The 16,973-nt window shown below is 53.2% G+C and overlaps 1 protein-coding gene across 5 annotated transcripts; it reads right to left on the reverse strand.

The window, feature by feature from the left end:
• Positions 1 to 983: 983 nt before the first annotated feature.
• On the reverse strand, positions 984 to 12,939 carry Cant1 (calcium activated nucleotidase 1). 5 transcript variants are annotated; one of them, XM_057776566.1, is made up of 5 exons: positions 12,854 to 12,939; positions 11,342 to 11,597; positions 5,066 to 5,724; positions 3,513 to 3,716; positions 984 to 2,788 (listed from the first exon to the last, which is right to left on the reverse strand). In XM_057776566.1, exons 3-5 carry the CDS (start codon positions 5,700 to 5,702, stop codon positions 2,418 to 2,420), a joined length of 1,212 nt encoding a protein of 403 aa, XP_057632549.1. In that variant the 5' UTR covers positions 5,703 to 5,724; positions 11,342 to 11,597; positions 12,854 to 12,939; the 3' UTR covers positions 984 to 2,417. The 5 variants fall into 5 exon arrangements, with proteins under 5 accessions (XP_057632549.1, XP_057632548.1, XP_057632547.1 ...); XM_057776565.1 differs by having other exon boundaries at positions 12,812 to 12,909; XM_057776564.1 differs by having other exon boundaries at positions 11,342 to 11,617; positions 12,812 to 12,902.
• Between the last annotated feature and the right edge of the window lie 4,034 nt (positions 12,940 to 16,973).

Below are 16,973 nucleotides of genomic sequence, written 5' to 3' on the forward strand. Positions count from 1 at the left end.
AGGAACCCAAAGACGAACTTGAAGAGCCACTGTATCTCTCTCTCTCTCTCTCTCTCTCTGTGTGTGTGTGTGTGTGTGTGTGTGTGTGAGCACAGGTGCCACAGGGAGGCATGTGAATATTAGAGAACAGGTTTTGGCAATCAGTTCCAAGGGGCAATCTGTCAGGTTCGTACGGCAGGCACTGTCCACGCTGAGCTGCTTTACTGGCCCACACTGGGTCTTTTCCTTGTCTCTCTGCCCAAGGTGACCACACTGAGCAAACCCTTCTCTGCTATTGTCTGTGGAGGTTGGGACACCAAGCCTGGCTTGTGACTGCTGTGGTCCAGTCTCCAGCACTTCAGGATCTGTCCAGACTCCAGTAACAGGCAGAGTGGGGAGATGTTGGAAGCTATTGGGGGCTGTGGACCCCAGGACCCTGAAGTCCCTGTGAGCTGCTTGTTTTTCCTATGCTTGCAGCTGCTCTGAGCAAAACAACTTGTTTTCCTCTGCTCTGAGCAGCACGCAGCTGTTCTGAGCACGGGACCGTGATGGCAGGCTGGTGGGTCTGTAGCTGAAAGATCCCGAGAGCTGGGGCGTGGCCAGAGCCCTATATAAGCTTCTCCTGAGCACAATAAACTTGGCATTCTTGTATCAAGAGTGACCCATGTCTCGAGTCTCTCTCTGTGCATGTGATTTTTTTAAAGTCTCTCAGCTGGGTTCCCTGGCTAGCATACTACAGGATGGTCAGGAGCTACAGGCGTAGTAATGTATAGCACATAGTACAGACACCGGGGTTTAACAGGGAGAGGTGGGGTGGGACAGAGCCTGAAGTGCTGGAGACAGCCTTACACATTGCTCTTGCCATGAGATCCGAGATCCAAGCCTGGAGCTGTGAGGAGCTTATCATGACCCCAAAGCTTGCAACCCCACCTGTTTAGACACAGCGGGACAGAGCCCTTGGCAACAGCCAACACAGACAGACAAGAGAAGCACAGTCCCCTGACACTTTATTGTTTAGAAAACAAATGGAGGGAGGGAAGGACACAATCACTCTGCTTCCGTCAGGGAAAGGAAGGTGAAGGCTGTGCTGTGTTGCCTCAGGGCCACACTGACTCCACAGGGTCCATTTTCTCCCTTTCAGTTTAGAAGCACACTCTAACACAGTTGACACACATCGAAGAGGTATGGCTTAGCTCTCAGCAACACACAGACAGTACACAAAGATGTCACCATCACCAGTCAACATGCTGCCATGTGGGTAGTGAGAGTCCCAGTGGCAGTGGTCTGCCTCGCTTCCCAGTGGAAGGGGCTTATGAGGGCTATCAGAGCCCTGTGCCCTCGGCAGTACCCGTGTCCTAGCCTAAGGGTGTTGCAGGATGACTAAGGTGGCTGCTACCTACAGGGCAACCTCTGACCCTGACTCTGTAGCCTTTGCTCTTGAGCACGAACAGGAAGTGACAGAAAACAGGAGAAGGCTGCTAAATGCTCACTGGGAGCCAGCAAAAAATGCAGGGGACAACAGGGACAGGTCTCTAGAGCCCTCCCTCAGCCACTGCTGGGAAGGGAAGACATGGCGGCTTCTGAAGTTGCTAGAAGGCAGAGGCCAAGGATCCAGAGACCCTTTCTGTAAAAGATAATTTCGCCATTGCGGCTATGCTGATGATTCTGTTGCTGCAGGGAGTAGACGTGGGAACTCCACCTTCACTGTGTGATAAGACTTGGTGACTGTTCTGTAGAAAAGGAAATTACCTTAATAAAAATAAGTTAATAATTCAAAGGCCTGCACAGCCCCAGATCCTCCCGAGGGCCATGGGAAGCAGCAATCCTGCGCTAGAATGGTTTCGGCAGTGTGGGCAGGTGTGTCCCAAGGGGTGGGGCCCTCGCCCTGCCGTGTAAACATTTACTTTCCAAGGGTCTGCACACAGGAGGAAGAGGGGTGCCTTGGAGTGCCTATCTGGCAGTCCCACCCTCAAACTGCCTTGTGCTCCCAGGGCGAGGCTGAGACTCAGCACACCTGTTGCCTCAGATACTTACTGGCCAGAGAACTCGGAAAGGCAAGAGACCTAGGCAAGAGATGGAGGAAAGGAGAGGCGTGGCTGGATTTTGAAGGCCAGTGCTCAAAAGGTACCTGCAGCAGTGACCAATCCCTACCACAAGGTGGCAGTGCAGAGTGAGGCATGGGTAGGCAGAGACCCTGCCTTTCCTGTACAGGACTCCTGCCTGCCCTTGCTCCCAGCTTCAGGACGTCTCCTGAAGCTGTGTCACATGGCCTGGGACTCAGTTTCCTATTCTGGAAACCTCCATCCAGGCATACAGCTCAGTTAAAAAAGAAAACAACAAACAAGTCAAAGTGTGTTCCTCTGGTTTTTATGAAATTGAGTCCTGGCGATGCCTCAGGCGATTTGCCCATGCCTTGCCGGGCATGGGAACTTACTCATCTAGATGAACTCTATCCCTTCATACTTGACACTGCCGATCTTAGTCTCTGGAAGCAGGAAGCGGCCATCTAGCGTGAAGGCCATGATGTAGGTGGCAATCCTGCCGCTGTCCTCTTCTGACTTGAGAGCCACGATGATCTGGTCGTCAGTGTTAGGGATGAATTTGAAAGATGAGAAGCCGTGTGTGGGGACCAGCTCCCCCACACGCCTCACGGATATGTCCTTGAAGTCTGGGGCTGCGCTCAGCAGGAGGTTGCTGCCCTTGCGCTCATCGGCCCTCTCGCTGTAGCGTTCGTGGCTGGCCCGGCGTGGCAGGAAGAACCAGCGCTGCAGCGTGTCACTCCAGCAGGCGGATTCGTGGATGAGGTAGCCTGGGGTCACAGCACAGACCCACAGTCACCACACATCACCAGTCTTTCCATCCCAGGGACGACATTTGATGGTCTCACTCCACCCTTTGCAATAATCCCCAGCCCTTTGGAGGATAGCCTACAGCTGATCTGGGTTATCTAGGGCAGCCATGTGCAGACACAGCACGGCAAGAGCCTAACGCTGAGTGGGCAGGGCTTCATGTCCCCACTAGCTGCCCTCAGGTCCCCATAGGGGCTGCAGCCTTCACCAGTTCTTTTTTTCCCTTGGTGCTGATCACAGGGCACACAGGAGGTCAGAGAGTCAAAAGGGGAAACACAGCAAGCAGAGCAGCAGCCATGAAGCTGAGGGGAAGCACCCACCGAAGAGTTCTCTGGGTCTTGGCTCCCTGCTGCACTTTGCCCCACACCTGACTCAGCCTCCTTCAGACAAAGGTCACACTCAGAGCCCAGGGGAAGGCACCTCAGTCCCTACCCATCTCCTCCTCTGCTTATGAGGGCCGTGACCCCCAAACAAAGAACACTTTATGTGGATGAGGGGACGTTAGTGGGCAGTGGGCAGAGGCCATCTGTTGAACTAGTAAGGAACAGAAACAGAAATGGCTTCTCTGCCTCAGAATCTACCCCCACGAGGAGTGACCTTTGGATACAGCGAATGACTGTCACCAACACACCTGTGCCAGCTGTGAAGTCTTTATACTTGGGACCTCTTAGGGAGAAGCCTTACCTGGCGGCTGGATCCCAGCGGCGGCTCTCAAAGCATTGTAGCTGGACACCCAGTTCTCGTGGTCCACGCTGCCCCTGTGGCCTACCACCTTCACCCACTCGGGGTTCTCGTTCATCACCTCCCCTGTGGTGGTGGTCCACTCCTTGCCCAGGCCACCAACATACAGGTGCTCATCCTTCACAGCAAGCCACTCAGCTTTGAATCCTGGGGCAACAAGAGGGGTGAGCCTGAGACCCTGGTCCCCGTGTCCCATGCCCAGCCTGGCTCTTGCCTGTGCTACTGTCAACTGCATCCAGAGTGGTGCCAAGCCTCTTGGAAATCACAAGTTACCACCCTTGAGGTTCACTGCAGGCTGGGATAAGAGGCCCTGAAGGGAGCCTGGCAGAGCCAGAGTGGGTCCCCGAGTCCACATCCTCTTCTTTTTTACTCCCTTCCTTCCAAGGAGCCTGTCTCCTGGGCGACAACTCAAGACCTGCATTAGACCATCCCAGACCTCCTGTGCTGCAGCAATCCGAGCTTCCAAGTGCTCTGTGGAGCCAGTTACCTGCCACTGAGGGCCACCCATTGCTGGCCTCTCACCTGCCACCACTGTGTGGGTCTGTTCTTTCCACAGCCAGGGAAGGAAGTAGAAAGAAAGGGTCTTTAGGCAGCAACCCTCACCATCCTCACCTTCACCTCAGAGCATTTACTCCAGAGCTGCCTTCCCTTTCAATCAAGTAGGCGGTGAAGCCTGCTCTGTGTCAGAGCTCTCCTTCCTGACGTTCCCACAGGCTTGCTCTCTAACTCCTGCACGCTCCCTAGCCCCTGGGAGGCCAATGCTGCACCTGCCTCCCCACTGTAGAAGGACAGAGGCCCGACACCCCCCGGAGTGACTCTGGAGGGACTGGCATGATTCCTGTAGCCCTAGTGATCGCATGAGTCTTCTGAGCTGCCTCCATGAGAAGCTGCTCCATCTGCCAGACTTGGGACCCTTCTGGATCAACAACCACAGATCAGCGCCCAGTACCCCATTATCCGGCATTCTTCCCACTCAGGGGAAAGCCACCCTACACCCCGAAGGTTACAGGCAGGAAATGGTGAGCAACACCTCACTGTACCCAGGTGGAGACGGCCTCTCCCGAGAGCCCAGCCTTGGACAAACACTAGTGATTTCCTCACCCAGGCCAGGCCTGGCAGGCAGTGAGAGGGCCAACGAAGGCAGCAGCCCTCCTTCCACCCAAGGAGTCTGCTGAGGGGCAGCAGCTCCTCTCTGCTACACATGGGGCTAACATCAGAGTCTATCCTCAGGTGTCACTGCTGCTCCACACAGAGACCCTTGGACTGGGCTCACAGCAGCCTGGGTAGCAGCACTGACCTGTGGCCCCAATAAATTGATTAGAGCCTGAGATCACGGTGAATCACTGAGTATCCAGTTTGAAGGTGAGTACCTGCCGAGAGTGATACTATCTATGACACATGTGTCTTAGGAGCACACAGATCCTCTCAAGACACGATGAAGACTAGGGTCCCAGAAGAAGCAAGGGGGCAATGGACATAGCCTTGGCTCTACTTACCCTTCTCCACAGTTCCGTCACCATCAGAAAGGATCACCCAGGGCACTGCTTTGGTGCCTTCGATCTGGTAGATGACCCCTGTACGGTCGTCCACGGAGTAGAGTTTCCCATTGAAGACAATCAGGTCAGAGAGCTCCATGCCCCTCCCCTTTTCTGCCAGGTGGGACTCCAGGACTCCATGGTCTTTATCCCACTCCACAGTCACCTTGTCCCCACTGTCTGACAGGGTCAGGTGGCCTTTCTTAAGGTAACTAAACCAAGTGTTCTCCTCCTGGGCCCTGGACCCTGTGTCCAAGTCAGCAATGACTGCGATCCGGTAGCGAGTCCCACCTGGAGTCCTCTGTGGCGGGGACAGGGGGTAGGTGTCATTGTAGCGAGACACATGATCGGGGCTGAACCTCCGGCTGTGTGCATTGTGGGCGGAGGATCTGCCCGGTACTGGGGCCTGATGATGGGAGTACAGAAGCCAGAGGAGGGCAGCACCCACAAAGGAAGTCAGGATCACCCTCCAGCGGGGGCGGAAGCGAGGGTCTGTGGCCTTGGTCATGGAAGCCAGCACAGGAAGGCCCCCTACAGTGATCCGGAGGGAGTGCATAGGCTCATTCCATTCCCGGTGGTCAAAGGGCTGGATGGGCATCAGACTGCGCGCTAGGCAGGACCTAGATCAGGGAGAGGAGAGCAGCAGTGAGCTCCGGAGGACACTTCTCCAGTCCTGAGTCAGACTCATTCAGCAGAGACAGCACTTCATGGCGGTAGTGTACTGGCCAAACCCTGACCCCAGCACAGAGGTCAGCTGTTCTTTAGCAGGATGACAAGTGTTTCCAAAGTAATAAAGCAGCGAGGGCTAGTGCCTGCAGGCTGGCAGATGCTCTAACAGACATGCACATATGAGCCTGATTTGTCTCTTGCAATCTTCTCTAACCACCCTGCTCTCTAGGCTAGTGCCCCGGCAGGGCCTCCCCCGTATCAGACTGGGGTCACTGAGCCTTTACTTCGTGGGCAGGTTCTGTAATGTTCAACACAAAGAAGATGTGTAGGCAGCACAAATGCTCTGCTACTGTTTTTGGTGCTGTCTCTCAGCACTGCCTACCGTACAACTTGGGGCATGCTTTTGGCTCCAGGTCCAAGCTGGACTCTATACCATGGCACAGCTACAGGTCCAGAGCACTGGAGGAAGCTGGGAATACTACCTCCTCGCAGCTGCCTGCCCTGCCTGCTCCTAGCAGACCACAACAGTTCAGTGCCACAAAGCCTCCACACCAGTGCTGACTGTGGTGGAGAGGTGTGTCTCCTGCCCAGAAGGTATGGCCGCCACTGCTCTTAGTCCTTCAGTCCTTCATCTGACATTTGTGGGTGCCACTGTACTCCAATCACAAGATCCTCTTGTCCAGGGGCTGCAGAGGTGCTCTCCCCATGCTGTAGGCTGCTCAGCAAGAGCAGAAGGCTCTCTGGCCTTTGGGACCGCTGTGCCATCAAAGTGTCCCAACCCCATGCTGGCAGTGCCTCCTCGGGACTCCCTCAGGCTCTCCTCACACACTCCCTATTGCCATGGCTTCGGCGGCTAGACCCAGCGTATCAGTATTATATCCTTATCCCGGATGTGGTACTGAGCTCTGCCAAGTGACAAATACTGCCACATTCCAATCCCCACTTGCACCTTAGACACTATTTCAAAATACAAGCCTGAGTTCCCCAGCCTCAAGCCAATTAACCCACAAGCACGACCACCAAGTCAAAATTCCCATAAAACCCACAGAAAAGGTGCAGCTTTTATGTAGATGTCATGCTTCAAACTGCCACAGTGACAAGAAGTGGCCTCCGCACCTTCCTCTGCCTTCCCCAATTGCGGCGGTTTTCCATCCAAAGCCTCTGACTCACGAGTCATCCTGCCATGCCAACAGTCTCCCTGGTCCTCTACAGCCACTCTCCTCCTCAGAGCCCTTTGCCACCCAGCAGCCAGCCCTACTTGCTATGCAACCTCTGAGGGCTCCCTGGTCCTCCCTGGCATCCTCTTGGTCCCAACCACTAAGCACGAGGGTCCTCATTTCCAGGGCAAACCTCACCACCCCCTTGCCCAGACCTGCTCTGTTCTGCATAGCTGATTCACTCGCACCCCCAGGGTTCCTGGGAGGCTCCTGACATCTGCTCTCTTTCTGTTGAGAATTCCATAGGGTCAGGGCTTCCTGCTCCATCTCTGGCACCCAGCTCAGAGCTTGCAGCCAAGAGAAAATTGGCACACATCTTCCGAAGGGGTCAAAGATCAACACCATGGTGAGGTTCCCTCCAGTCATTCTGAAAGTGCACTCCTTCAGATCAAGGCCCCGATAAACAAGCCACTCAGCTGCCCAGCGTGAGCCACAGGCCCAACAGATATGATCGCTATACAGAGTGCTATGCACTATGAACCGTCATCATCCTCAGTCTCTGCAACCCGCAAACTTGCCTGTGTTCAACACTCTGCATTCCTGTGAGCCACCACACCTTTACTTCTCAAGTCACCAGCCTGCCTGCTCCAAGAGGCCCCTGGAGCAGCTGAGACAGGACACAGCCCATAGCCCCACAACTCTGTTCAGGGAAAGGGACCCTTTGGGCTACCCCAGTGGGCTGACACGGGTTCCTCAGCTCCTGCTTTGGTCTGCAGACATCTTGTCCACCTGGCTGGCTCATGTGTGCTCCTGGACTGTCTTCTCTGGGACATGAACGGAGAGAGGAATGCAAGTCCATGTAGGAGCAGGGCTCCCCGGCCGCTCTAGTGCCTTGCTCAGCATCTCAAGAGCACCACACTCAATGTGCTCTCTTCCACCGTGCTGCCCTGGCCCGAGTCTGCACTCCTGAGCTACACTGTCCCTCCTATAGCCAGGGAGACTTCTCTGCTGGCCCTGGGGCTGGCAGGTGTCTTTATAGCCTAGACACCTCCCCTGACTGCAGACAAGCTTCTTGGCAGAACACAGGCCATGCAGGAGCCCTGGAAAGTGCCCTAATAGCCATGCTGTCACTGTGTGACCCTCTCTGGCCATGTGCTCTTGCCCAGCAAGTCATCCCTCCCGCGGGGGCTGCTACCATCACTATCCCCTACCCAGGAGCCTTCCATGCTAGTTCAGACTTTGAGGGAGCGATTAAGGACCTCAATGAGAAGGCTGTCCAGGAGGACAAAAATGCAATCATAGGTATTTCTTTTCTCTTTGTAGAGACAGAGTCTGGCCTTGAACTCGAGACAATTCTTCTGCCTCAGCCTTCTGTAGGATGAGCTTTTGTGTGTGTGTGTGTATGTGTGTGTGTGTATAAAAGGCAGGGAGGAATGGGTAGAGAGAAGGTCACATGACACAGAGACAGAGGTTGGGGTGTTGATATTGCCCCAAACCCAAAAATGCATGAGAAGCTGTAGGACAAAGAAAGAGTTCCTCCCTAGAACCTTTGGAAAGAGCTCTAAGACACCCTAATTTCTGCCCTGTAGCAATGACAATGACACCGAGAATTCTGGGTCACTGAGTCTCCAGACCTGTAACATGCGGGTCACCTCCGACTACTGTATATGTCATTCTCTATAGGACACTAGGAACCCAGACCCCTCTGGACAGTGGCCCAAGGACCACCTGCACTCAGCCAACCCATACCTCCCTTGAGAAGGGACTGTCCGAGAACGAGAGGCAGGAAACCAATGGGGCTCAGGCACCCTTGATTAAAGGGGAGGGGGTGCTGCTCTCCACAATATCAGGCTTCTAGAAACAGCTCCTGCCTTCCAGAAGCCTCTGTGAATATCCCCATCAGATGGCCTTCCGCTGGTCTTCCTTTCCTTCTCTAGGAAGACAGTTTCAGGTCAGTTCCCTTTCCACCGGTGTCCTTGGACCCCAGCTGCTTAGTGCTCAAGACTGACTGTGTCCTGTGGCTGTAGATGCTGACAAGGCCACAAGACAGGAGCCAGTAGATGCAAGGGACCAGACAGACCACAGTCCCAGGAAAGGACAGGTTTGGGGTTGTCTCCTGCCGCCCCCCACAGGAACCCTGAGGTCATTATGGAGTCTGCATGGTCGCAACAAGAAAGTTTGTCCATCTGACCTGAGCACTGTAAAGTCACAGTTCCTTCAGGACAGCCAGGGGCACTGGACCATGGCCTGCAGACGGGGTCTCCCCAGGCTCTGAGCCAGAGCCAACCCTACTCCAGCAGACATGACCAGAAAGAGCCATCAGAAGTGCCTAGCATCCAAAGGTCCCCTTCATCCCCACCCCTCTTATGCAGTGAGTCTTGAAGAGCTGACTTCAACAGAAAACACAAGGCCATATCTCACATTAGACACATGCATCTGTCCACTCCAAAGGACGTTTCTAGATGACCAAAGGAAAAGCCACAGCCAGAGGGCACCTACCTCCATGGGCAACCTTAGGTCTGTACAGCACTCTGCGGACTATAGCCAAGGTGGCCTGTTCCTCCCTCTTGCTTCCTTCACAAGAGGCCTGTGTGTATAAGAGGTGGCAGCTCAAACAGGTTTAAGGCGGCTGCCAGAGCTGACTCCTCCCCTCCAGGATCAAGGAAGGGCCGTTCTTAGTGTGATTTTCTTGCCTCTCTCCTCACTCCTGCAGAAAGGGCTTCCCACTCCTTCCACACCAGAGAGGGAACAGGCCTCATGTACATGTCTATTCAATCTGAAGCTCATTTCTTTACCACATGGTACCGCACAAAGCTCCTGACCAGCAGACTGCTGGGGAAGGAGGTGGCAGACACCCAGGGCTTCCCAGCAGTCTCTGATGGCAGGTCCCTAGGAAACACACCTGTGTACAGCCACCGCTTAGACACTTGGACGTGGAGGCTGGCTCCAGGTTTTGGGCTTTGCCAAGCTCAGCACTGTACCTAAGAATTCCATGCCCGATTTAGGGCAGGTGGACAGTCCAGGGAAACGGGAAGAAAGAAAATGTGTGTTCCAGGGACTACGGAGGCCACTCAGCTCCTCCTCAAAGACCACGTGTGGGATCTCTGACATCTGCACCCCACCCCACAGTGTCATGCACACAAGGCAGTGGGAATTCTCTCCTGAGTCAACTTCTGTGCTACTGGTGTAGGACTTTTTCCAGCCTGTTTTTAGGGCAGCTTCTCAGCAGGAGTGTTGGTTTCCTGGGCTGTAACTAGTTACTGGGGGCATAGTAGCAGAAACATCACACACCATTACTTCCCAGGCCTGCAGCAGTCTGGATTGGCCTCACCGGGCTACACCCAAAGGCTGATTTCCTTTCCAAGACTTCTGGGGAAGATCCACTTCCTGGTCTCTGCCAGCACCCAAAGGCTGACCTCACTCCAGCCTGTGGCTTCTTCCTCCCCATTTAGGGCCAGCAATACTGACACCCACCAGTGGCTTTTTGCAGCCTTTCCCTCTTGCTCTCCTGCCTCCCTTACAGTCTGAGGGGCCCTGAGGTCACATTTGCCCTTGAGAAAACCTCCCCGGTTTCAGGTGAGGCATTTCCCCCTTGATTCCCTTTTATACTCAATGTAGCATTCGCAGGGACAACATGGCTGACTTGAGGCTCACTACAGTTCACACCAGGCCTTTCCTAGGGTGGGCAGAGAAGCTTCAGGACCCTTCCTGGTTTGCATCTGTGGCATCACAACACCGTCCCATCCGCTTCATCTGTATCCCCAGTGCCCTGTCTGGGTCAAAGGGACACCCCACACACTGGATGCCAGGGTGCCTGAAACCAGGGCTATGACAGTCCCAGACCAACTGAGCCCAGCACTCAATTCCAGAATGCACGCTTGTACCCTGGGGGCACAAGCTGCACTGTTCTTCCAGAGCTTCTCTCCGTGCAGGCTCTGGGGACTGGATCCACTGATGGGCCATGCTCACCTGTTCCTCACTGCGCACAGTTGCCCAGTTGCTCACTCTTGATGCGCTGGCACTGACCTGAGCTTCTACCTCATTTCCTGTCCCTGCCCATACCGGTCACAGGTGAAGCACTCAATGGCTGTGCCTACTGGAGAGAAACTGGGATTCAAGAGAGAAATGTCCACCAAGAGGAGCCCTAACGCTGCTCCATGCAGACTTATTAATAATGAGTATCTGTGCCGGGTTATTATTTTTTTCCTAGCCAACTATCTTGTGTTGGTAAAAAGGAAAATAAGTTATGTGAAATCAGTATATAGGGCTCTAATTCCTTCGATGCTGGCATTTAAGACAAGCTTGCCAGGAATTCTCCACACACCCTGGCTTCCACTCTGCAGAAAGGAAGGCGTGTAGACGACAGCCCCGCATCCTGCAAGAGCACATGCTAACGCGCTGGACCACATACCTGCACAGCCACCTTGAGGACAGTCACACTGCTGTGAAGGACGGTTGGAGACTCAGATGACAGGGTCACACGTGTCTGTGGGAGCTCCACGGGCACACATGCCACGTTCAGGCGGAGGGTGAAAAGGGGGCACCTGCCGCCTGCACACTCTAGACCTTTCTTTCTACGCCCTCTGCTCCGCGGGCACAGCAGATGGGGTGTGCTGTTGGGCAGCTGGGTGAAAATGCTCTCACGTACTCTGTAGAGCAGCTGCAGGCTGTGGAAGCAAGGTCACAACTGTAAAGGGAAGGAGAGTTAGCTGCTCTCTGTGACACAAATCCCTTGTCTTATCCAGAAAGAACTAAGCTGGCTCCCCCAATGTACCTTCCACCAGGCCTCGGGGCACACAGAAGGTGGAGGTCAGCAGCAAGGGCCTGTGGACAGCAGGACTGCCACGTTGAGATCTGGGGAGCAGCTAAAAACGGTCTGTGGCTCAGTCCAGAAAGATGGTCCTCAGTCAAGCTCCACAGAGGGGCAGGGAGGAGGAGCTACCAACATAGCTCTGCATGCACGTCCCCTTGTTAAGTCTTAGAGGCTTGCCAGTTCTGGCCAACCAGATGCCACTGACATCATGAGACCAGGTTCCCAGGTCTCTGCTTCCTCAAGTCTATAGTCCTGAGACCGGAATGGGAAACTAAGCTGGTTACTGAGGTCCTCCTGAGCGACTGCAGGAAGGATGCTTGCAGGTGGAGGAGTGTCATGGGTGTCCAGAACAGGAAGGACGGTTAGGACACTAAGCAACAAGGATGGACCAGGGGTTGCCAGTCTTTTTTTTTTTTTTTTTTTTTTTTTTCGAGACAGGGTTTCTCTGTGGTTTTGGAGCCTGTCCTGGAACTAGCTCTTGTAGACCAGGCTGGTCTCGAACTCACAGAAATCCGCCTGCCTCTGCCTCCCAAGGGGTTGCCAGTCTTGAGGCTGCGAGAAACCAGCTGAGAATCGGGTTGCACATGCAGGCGAGGACTAAGGGGTGTGTGCAGAAAGAGCAGGGAGGGTGGAAAGCTGGGGAGTAACAAGAAACAGCGCATAGTGCTGCCCAGAGAAAGGTGCAATCTTCATTGAAGACGAGAGCCAGGACGGGGGCAGGAAGGTGGGCAGTTACAGGTGGGGACGGAATGGACGGATACGTGGCTCTGTTACAGTTGCGAGCGAGTGTCAGGCTGGGGAGGCCCAGGCCAGGCAGGGCGGGAAGAAGGGGCTGTCGTTAGGGGCTTGAAGCGTGCTAGTCCGGAGAGGAAGAAGAGGTCTCCCACTCCTCCGGGGCACAGCACTACACACTCATCAGAGGGGAGCTCTCCCGTCTGTGGCACCGGTCTCAGGCTAGCTGCGGAAGGAACCTGAGGTGCCCGGGGCCAGGCTGGACGGGTCCGGGCGGCGACAGGCCCCAGAACCCGGCGGGGGAGGGCACCCGGCCGCAGGCGCGCCTTCACTCACCCACTGAGAGCCTGGCTCCGGGGCCCGCGGGCTGCCGCCTACCTGCGTAGGGCTGGACGGGGCAGGCGGCCACTTCCGCCCCGCCGCGCGCTCCCGGCAGCCTCTGCTTTGCGCCTGCGCCCCACTCCAGCCGCGCGCTCCCGGCAGCCTCTGCTCTGCACCTGCGACCCATTTTGCTCCGCGCGGCCTAGAGCCACGTCTTCCCGACAGCCTTTGCTCTGCGTGTGTTCCCCTCCCCCCCCCCCGCTCTAAGCGCTCCGCTCTGCGCCTGCGCACTGTGTGTGGGGGCTGCTGGGAGTTGTAGTTTTTCGCTTGGTCTTGAGCCCAATGTTGAAGTGGAAAGCGCAGCTGGAGGTGGCTGTCATTCTCCAGCTCCAAGGTTCTTTCCCTGGTCCTCCCTGTCTTCGTCTCAGGAAGTTGTGAAGTTCAGACCCCGCTCGGCCGCCCTAGTTCTCTTTCAAGCCGGCTATAATGTAGTGCTGTCCGGTTTCCACAGCCAGCACCAGCCAGGACCAGATTCCTGCACTGGATGGGGATGACAGTGTGTCCTCATACCCGACTGTAGTCCATCTTTAACAACGGTGGCCCCCGATTCCTTTTTTCCCCGGTCTCCTGCCTAGCCCTGAGTTCTTGCGCTGTGTGAACAGGCATCCCATACCCGTGCAGTCCCAGACAGTGGTAGCACCGCAGGACTCTTCAGCCAGGGAGCATCAGCCTCATCTCCGGGTCTCCGAAAGCCTTCTGGGAAGTAACCAGTGCACAGTGAGGTCGAATTAAAAATATGCAAACCGCACACAGTGGGGAAAAAAAACAAAAACAAACAAACAAAAAAAAAAACCCAGCCCTTACTTCCACCCTTCCTGCTCAGAAGCCGTGGCTACTGCTAGATTCTTGTGATCCCTGTGAAAGATGTCCTATAGGACACACGCTAACGGCAGAACACAGACTAAATTACACATAAAACTGGAAATGTGCTGGGTCCCCTCCCCTGCTTGGGGTGGGAGACAGAACTTTCTTGAACTCTCTGTTGCCTGTCAGACCAAACCGAGCTCCAAGCATACATCGTTCTTCCTATAATTATTCTGAACTATGCACCCTTTATTTGTTAAAGCTTGTCCACTTAGGGAATAGCAGATTGTTCTCAATATTTTTAAAGCATCGTGGGTATTCCTAATCATTCCACATGCCTTCTTACGCCCTCAAAGGTCGACACGGTCCAGAAGATTGTATTCATCGTTCTCTTCTGCATTCTTACCACATAGCTGTGTGGCCCTAAATAATACATTGCTTAATTCTGCCTGGTTTAACTTTTATAAAATAAAATAAAACTTTGAGGTAGATGGCAGTCCCAGTGTTCCTCAGGCAGTTTAATTTTGTCAGTTTGGTGGTACCAAATGTCCTCTCCTTGCCAGACTGCAGAGTTATGTGCACAAGTGTGTGTGTGTGCAGGCACGCATGTGTGCGCACACACATCATACATAAACACATTAATATATGATTTGTTTTTATTGAGACAGGGGTCTTCCTGTGTAGCCCATGCTGGTTGCAAATCTGCAATGATCCTTCTTCCTCAGTCTCCTAAGTGAGATCATAGATGTGTTCCACCAGGTCTGGTGCTTCACACACTCACACACACACACTGCCTTTGTGTGGGTTTGTGCTCACAGGTACACAGGTGTGTGCACTCCCCTAGAGGCCAGAAGACAACCTTGGTGTAGCACCCAGTCACGACAAGCTCAATAGAAGCCTGAGTCTCAGTAGTTTACTCTGATTCCAAGAAAGACCACAAACTGAGACTACCCAGGCACCACCCAGGAACAGACCATCCAAAGGAAATTCCTACATTCCAACCATCGCAGATAGGATCACCTGCCAGCACACATCCATTGCTTTTCACCAGACACCCCTAGACAAATATCAGCCAATCAGGGGTCCTGAACTTTAGAAATTCCTCACCCCACCTTTGCTACTATAAAAACCCAACCCCAACTGAGCTTGGGGCTCTCTGATCACTCCAATACGCTGAACACACGGAGAGATTGAGTTTGCAAACTTGTGTAAGAATAAAGGCTCTTTGCTTTTACATACAGAACTTGGTCTCCAAGTTTTTGGGGGACTCCGTGATCTGGGCATAACACTAGGCTGTTCCTCAGGTGTCACCCCTCTTGTTTCCAGATGGCCTGTGAACTGATGGAGAAGGTGAGCCAGGGAGCCCCAGGCTTCACATACTTCTGCCTCCCTTGCACTGGGATTGCAAGCACACATCACTATTGCAAGCACACATCACTATTGCAAGCACACATCACTATTGCAAGCACACATCACTATTGCAAGCATGCATCACTATTGCAAGCACGCATCACTATTGCCAAGCACACATGACTATTGCAAGCATGCATCACTACTGCAACACACATCACTATTGCAAGCACGCATCCCTACAGCCATCTCTTTTGTAACATGAGTTCTGGGAGTCAAATTCACGTCTCTGTGCTTACAAGGCTAGCATTTTGCCAGCTGGTTTATCCTCTCGGCCTTGTCATATCTTTGAACTACAATAACATCTCTTTAAGAAGGAATCCATCCTTCCCCATTGCTATTGCATAATACTAACCTGATCAGAATGATGTCTCCATGGACACACAGCTCTCTTCAGAGGCTATTAGGTTGCTCTGGTAGACCTTTTTTTTAAAAGTTTGCTTCAATAGTTCTTATCATCATTTCTTTGTAAGCCTACATAAGCTGTTTGACACAATCTTTAGGAATGCTGAATAGATTGCTTTGAACCTGTAGAATTAGGAGACTACAGAGGTTTTTATGATATACAGTCTTCTACCCAATATTGTAAGGAAGTTATTTTATTCCACCCTAAAACATCCTTTTGGCGTATCTGTAATCTCATATTTCAACAACCCTTCGGGGGTAGCCTTGTGTTATCAGAGCACAACTATAAAATGGATCTAGGTTAAATTCCCAGAGGAAGAATCACTGGCGCAAAGGATGTCTTCACGCAGGAGTGAGCACATGTCCCCCACAGCAGTTGGTGCACGGAATGACCCTCCTCAGGGTCAGCAGCGGCTCCATGCTCGAGCACAAACAGGTGTGGTTTGATTTTCAGTCTTCTTTGCATCATGGGAGACTTCATCATGGCCTCCATAGGATCAGAAAAGGCATGCCGACTTTTCTCACCCCACCTAGGGCTAGCCTGCACTCCCGTGGCATGGCAAAGTCATTGAATTGGTTTAAGACAAGAGAACCTTTGGAAATGAAGATCTAAAACAACCCAGGGAACCCAGGAAAGACTTTTTTTTTTTGAAACATGTAGCTCAGGCTGTCCTCAAACTGTCTGTATATATGAGGGTGACCCTGAACGTCTGATACTCCAGCCTCTACCTCCTAAGTCTCTGGGATTACAGGCATGCACCAACACACCTGGTCTGTGTGGTGCTGGGCATGGAGCTTTGGGCATGTTCAGCAAGCTCCCTGCCAGCTGAGCTCCAGTTCCAGCCTGGGAATGTTATTTTAACGCTTGGATCTGATGGAGAAGGAACTTCGTATCTAAAGTGACTGGACCAAAGGGATCTGATCTAATGGGGCTAGGCGGAGCGGGAGGACCTGGCCGGAATGTGTGCTCAATGTCTCCTCGGTCTCTCACTGTAGCAATACTTCCTGTCAGGTGTGAGACAAGACTCCTTCTGGGATGAAATCATGTGACCTATCACCAAAAAAGATACCTTTAAAAAACATATAAGCTTTCTCTTTTTAAAAAAAGATGTATTCTGGGCTAGAGAGCTGGCTCAGTGGTTAAGAGCACTGGCTGCTCTTCTAGAGGTTCTGAGTTCAATTCCCAGCAACCACATGGTGGCTCACAACCACCTACAGTGGGATCTGATGCCCTCTTCTGGCATTCAGGTGTACGTGCAACACTCATACCCAATAAATAAAATTTAAAAAAGATTCATTTTGTTTTGTGTCTAATTGTTTTACCCATGTGTACATGCACCACATGCTTGCCTGGTGCTCATGGGGGCTGGAAGAGGGAGTTGGATCCCATGGAACTGGAGTTACAGATGGCTGTGATCTGTATGCGGGACTCAAACCAGTCTCCTGCAAGATTAACAAGTGCTCTTAACCCCTGAGTCGTCTCTCCAGTCCTAGAGAA

The sequence above is a fragment of the Chionomys nivalis genome, chromosome 7, assembly GCF_950005125.1.
Source record: "Chionomys nivalis chromosome 7, mChiNiv1.1, whole genome shotgun sequence".
NCBI classification, from domain to species: domain Eukaryota; kingdom Metazoa; phylum Chordata; class Mammalia; order Rodentia; family Cricetidae; genus Chionomys; species Chionomys nivalis.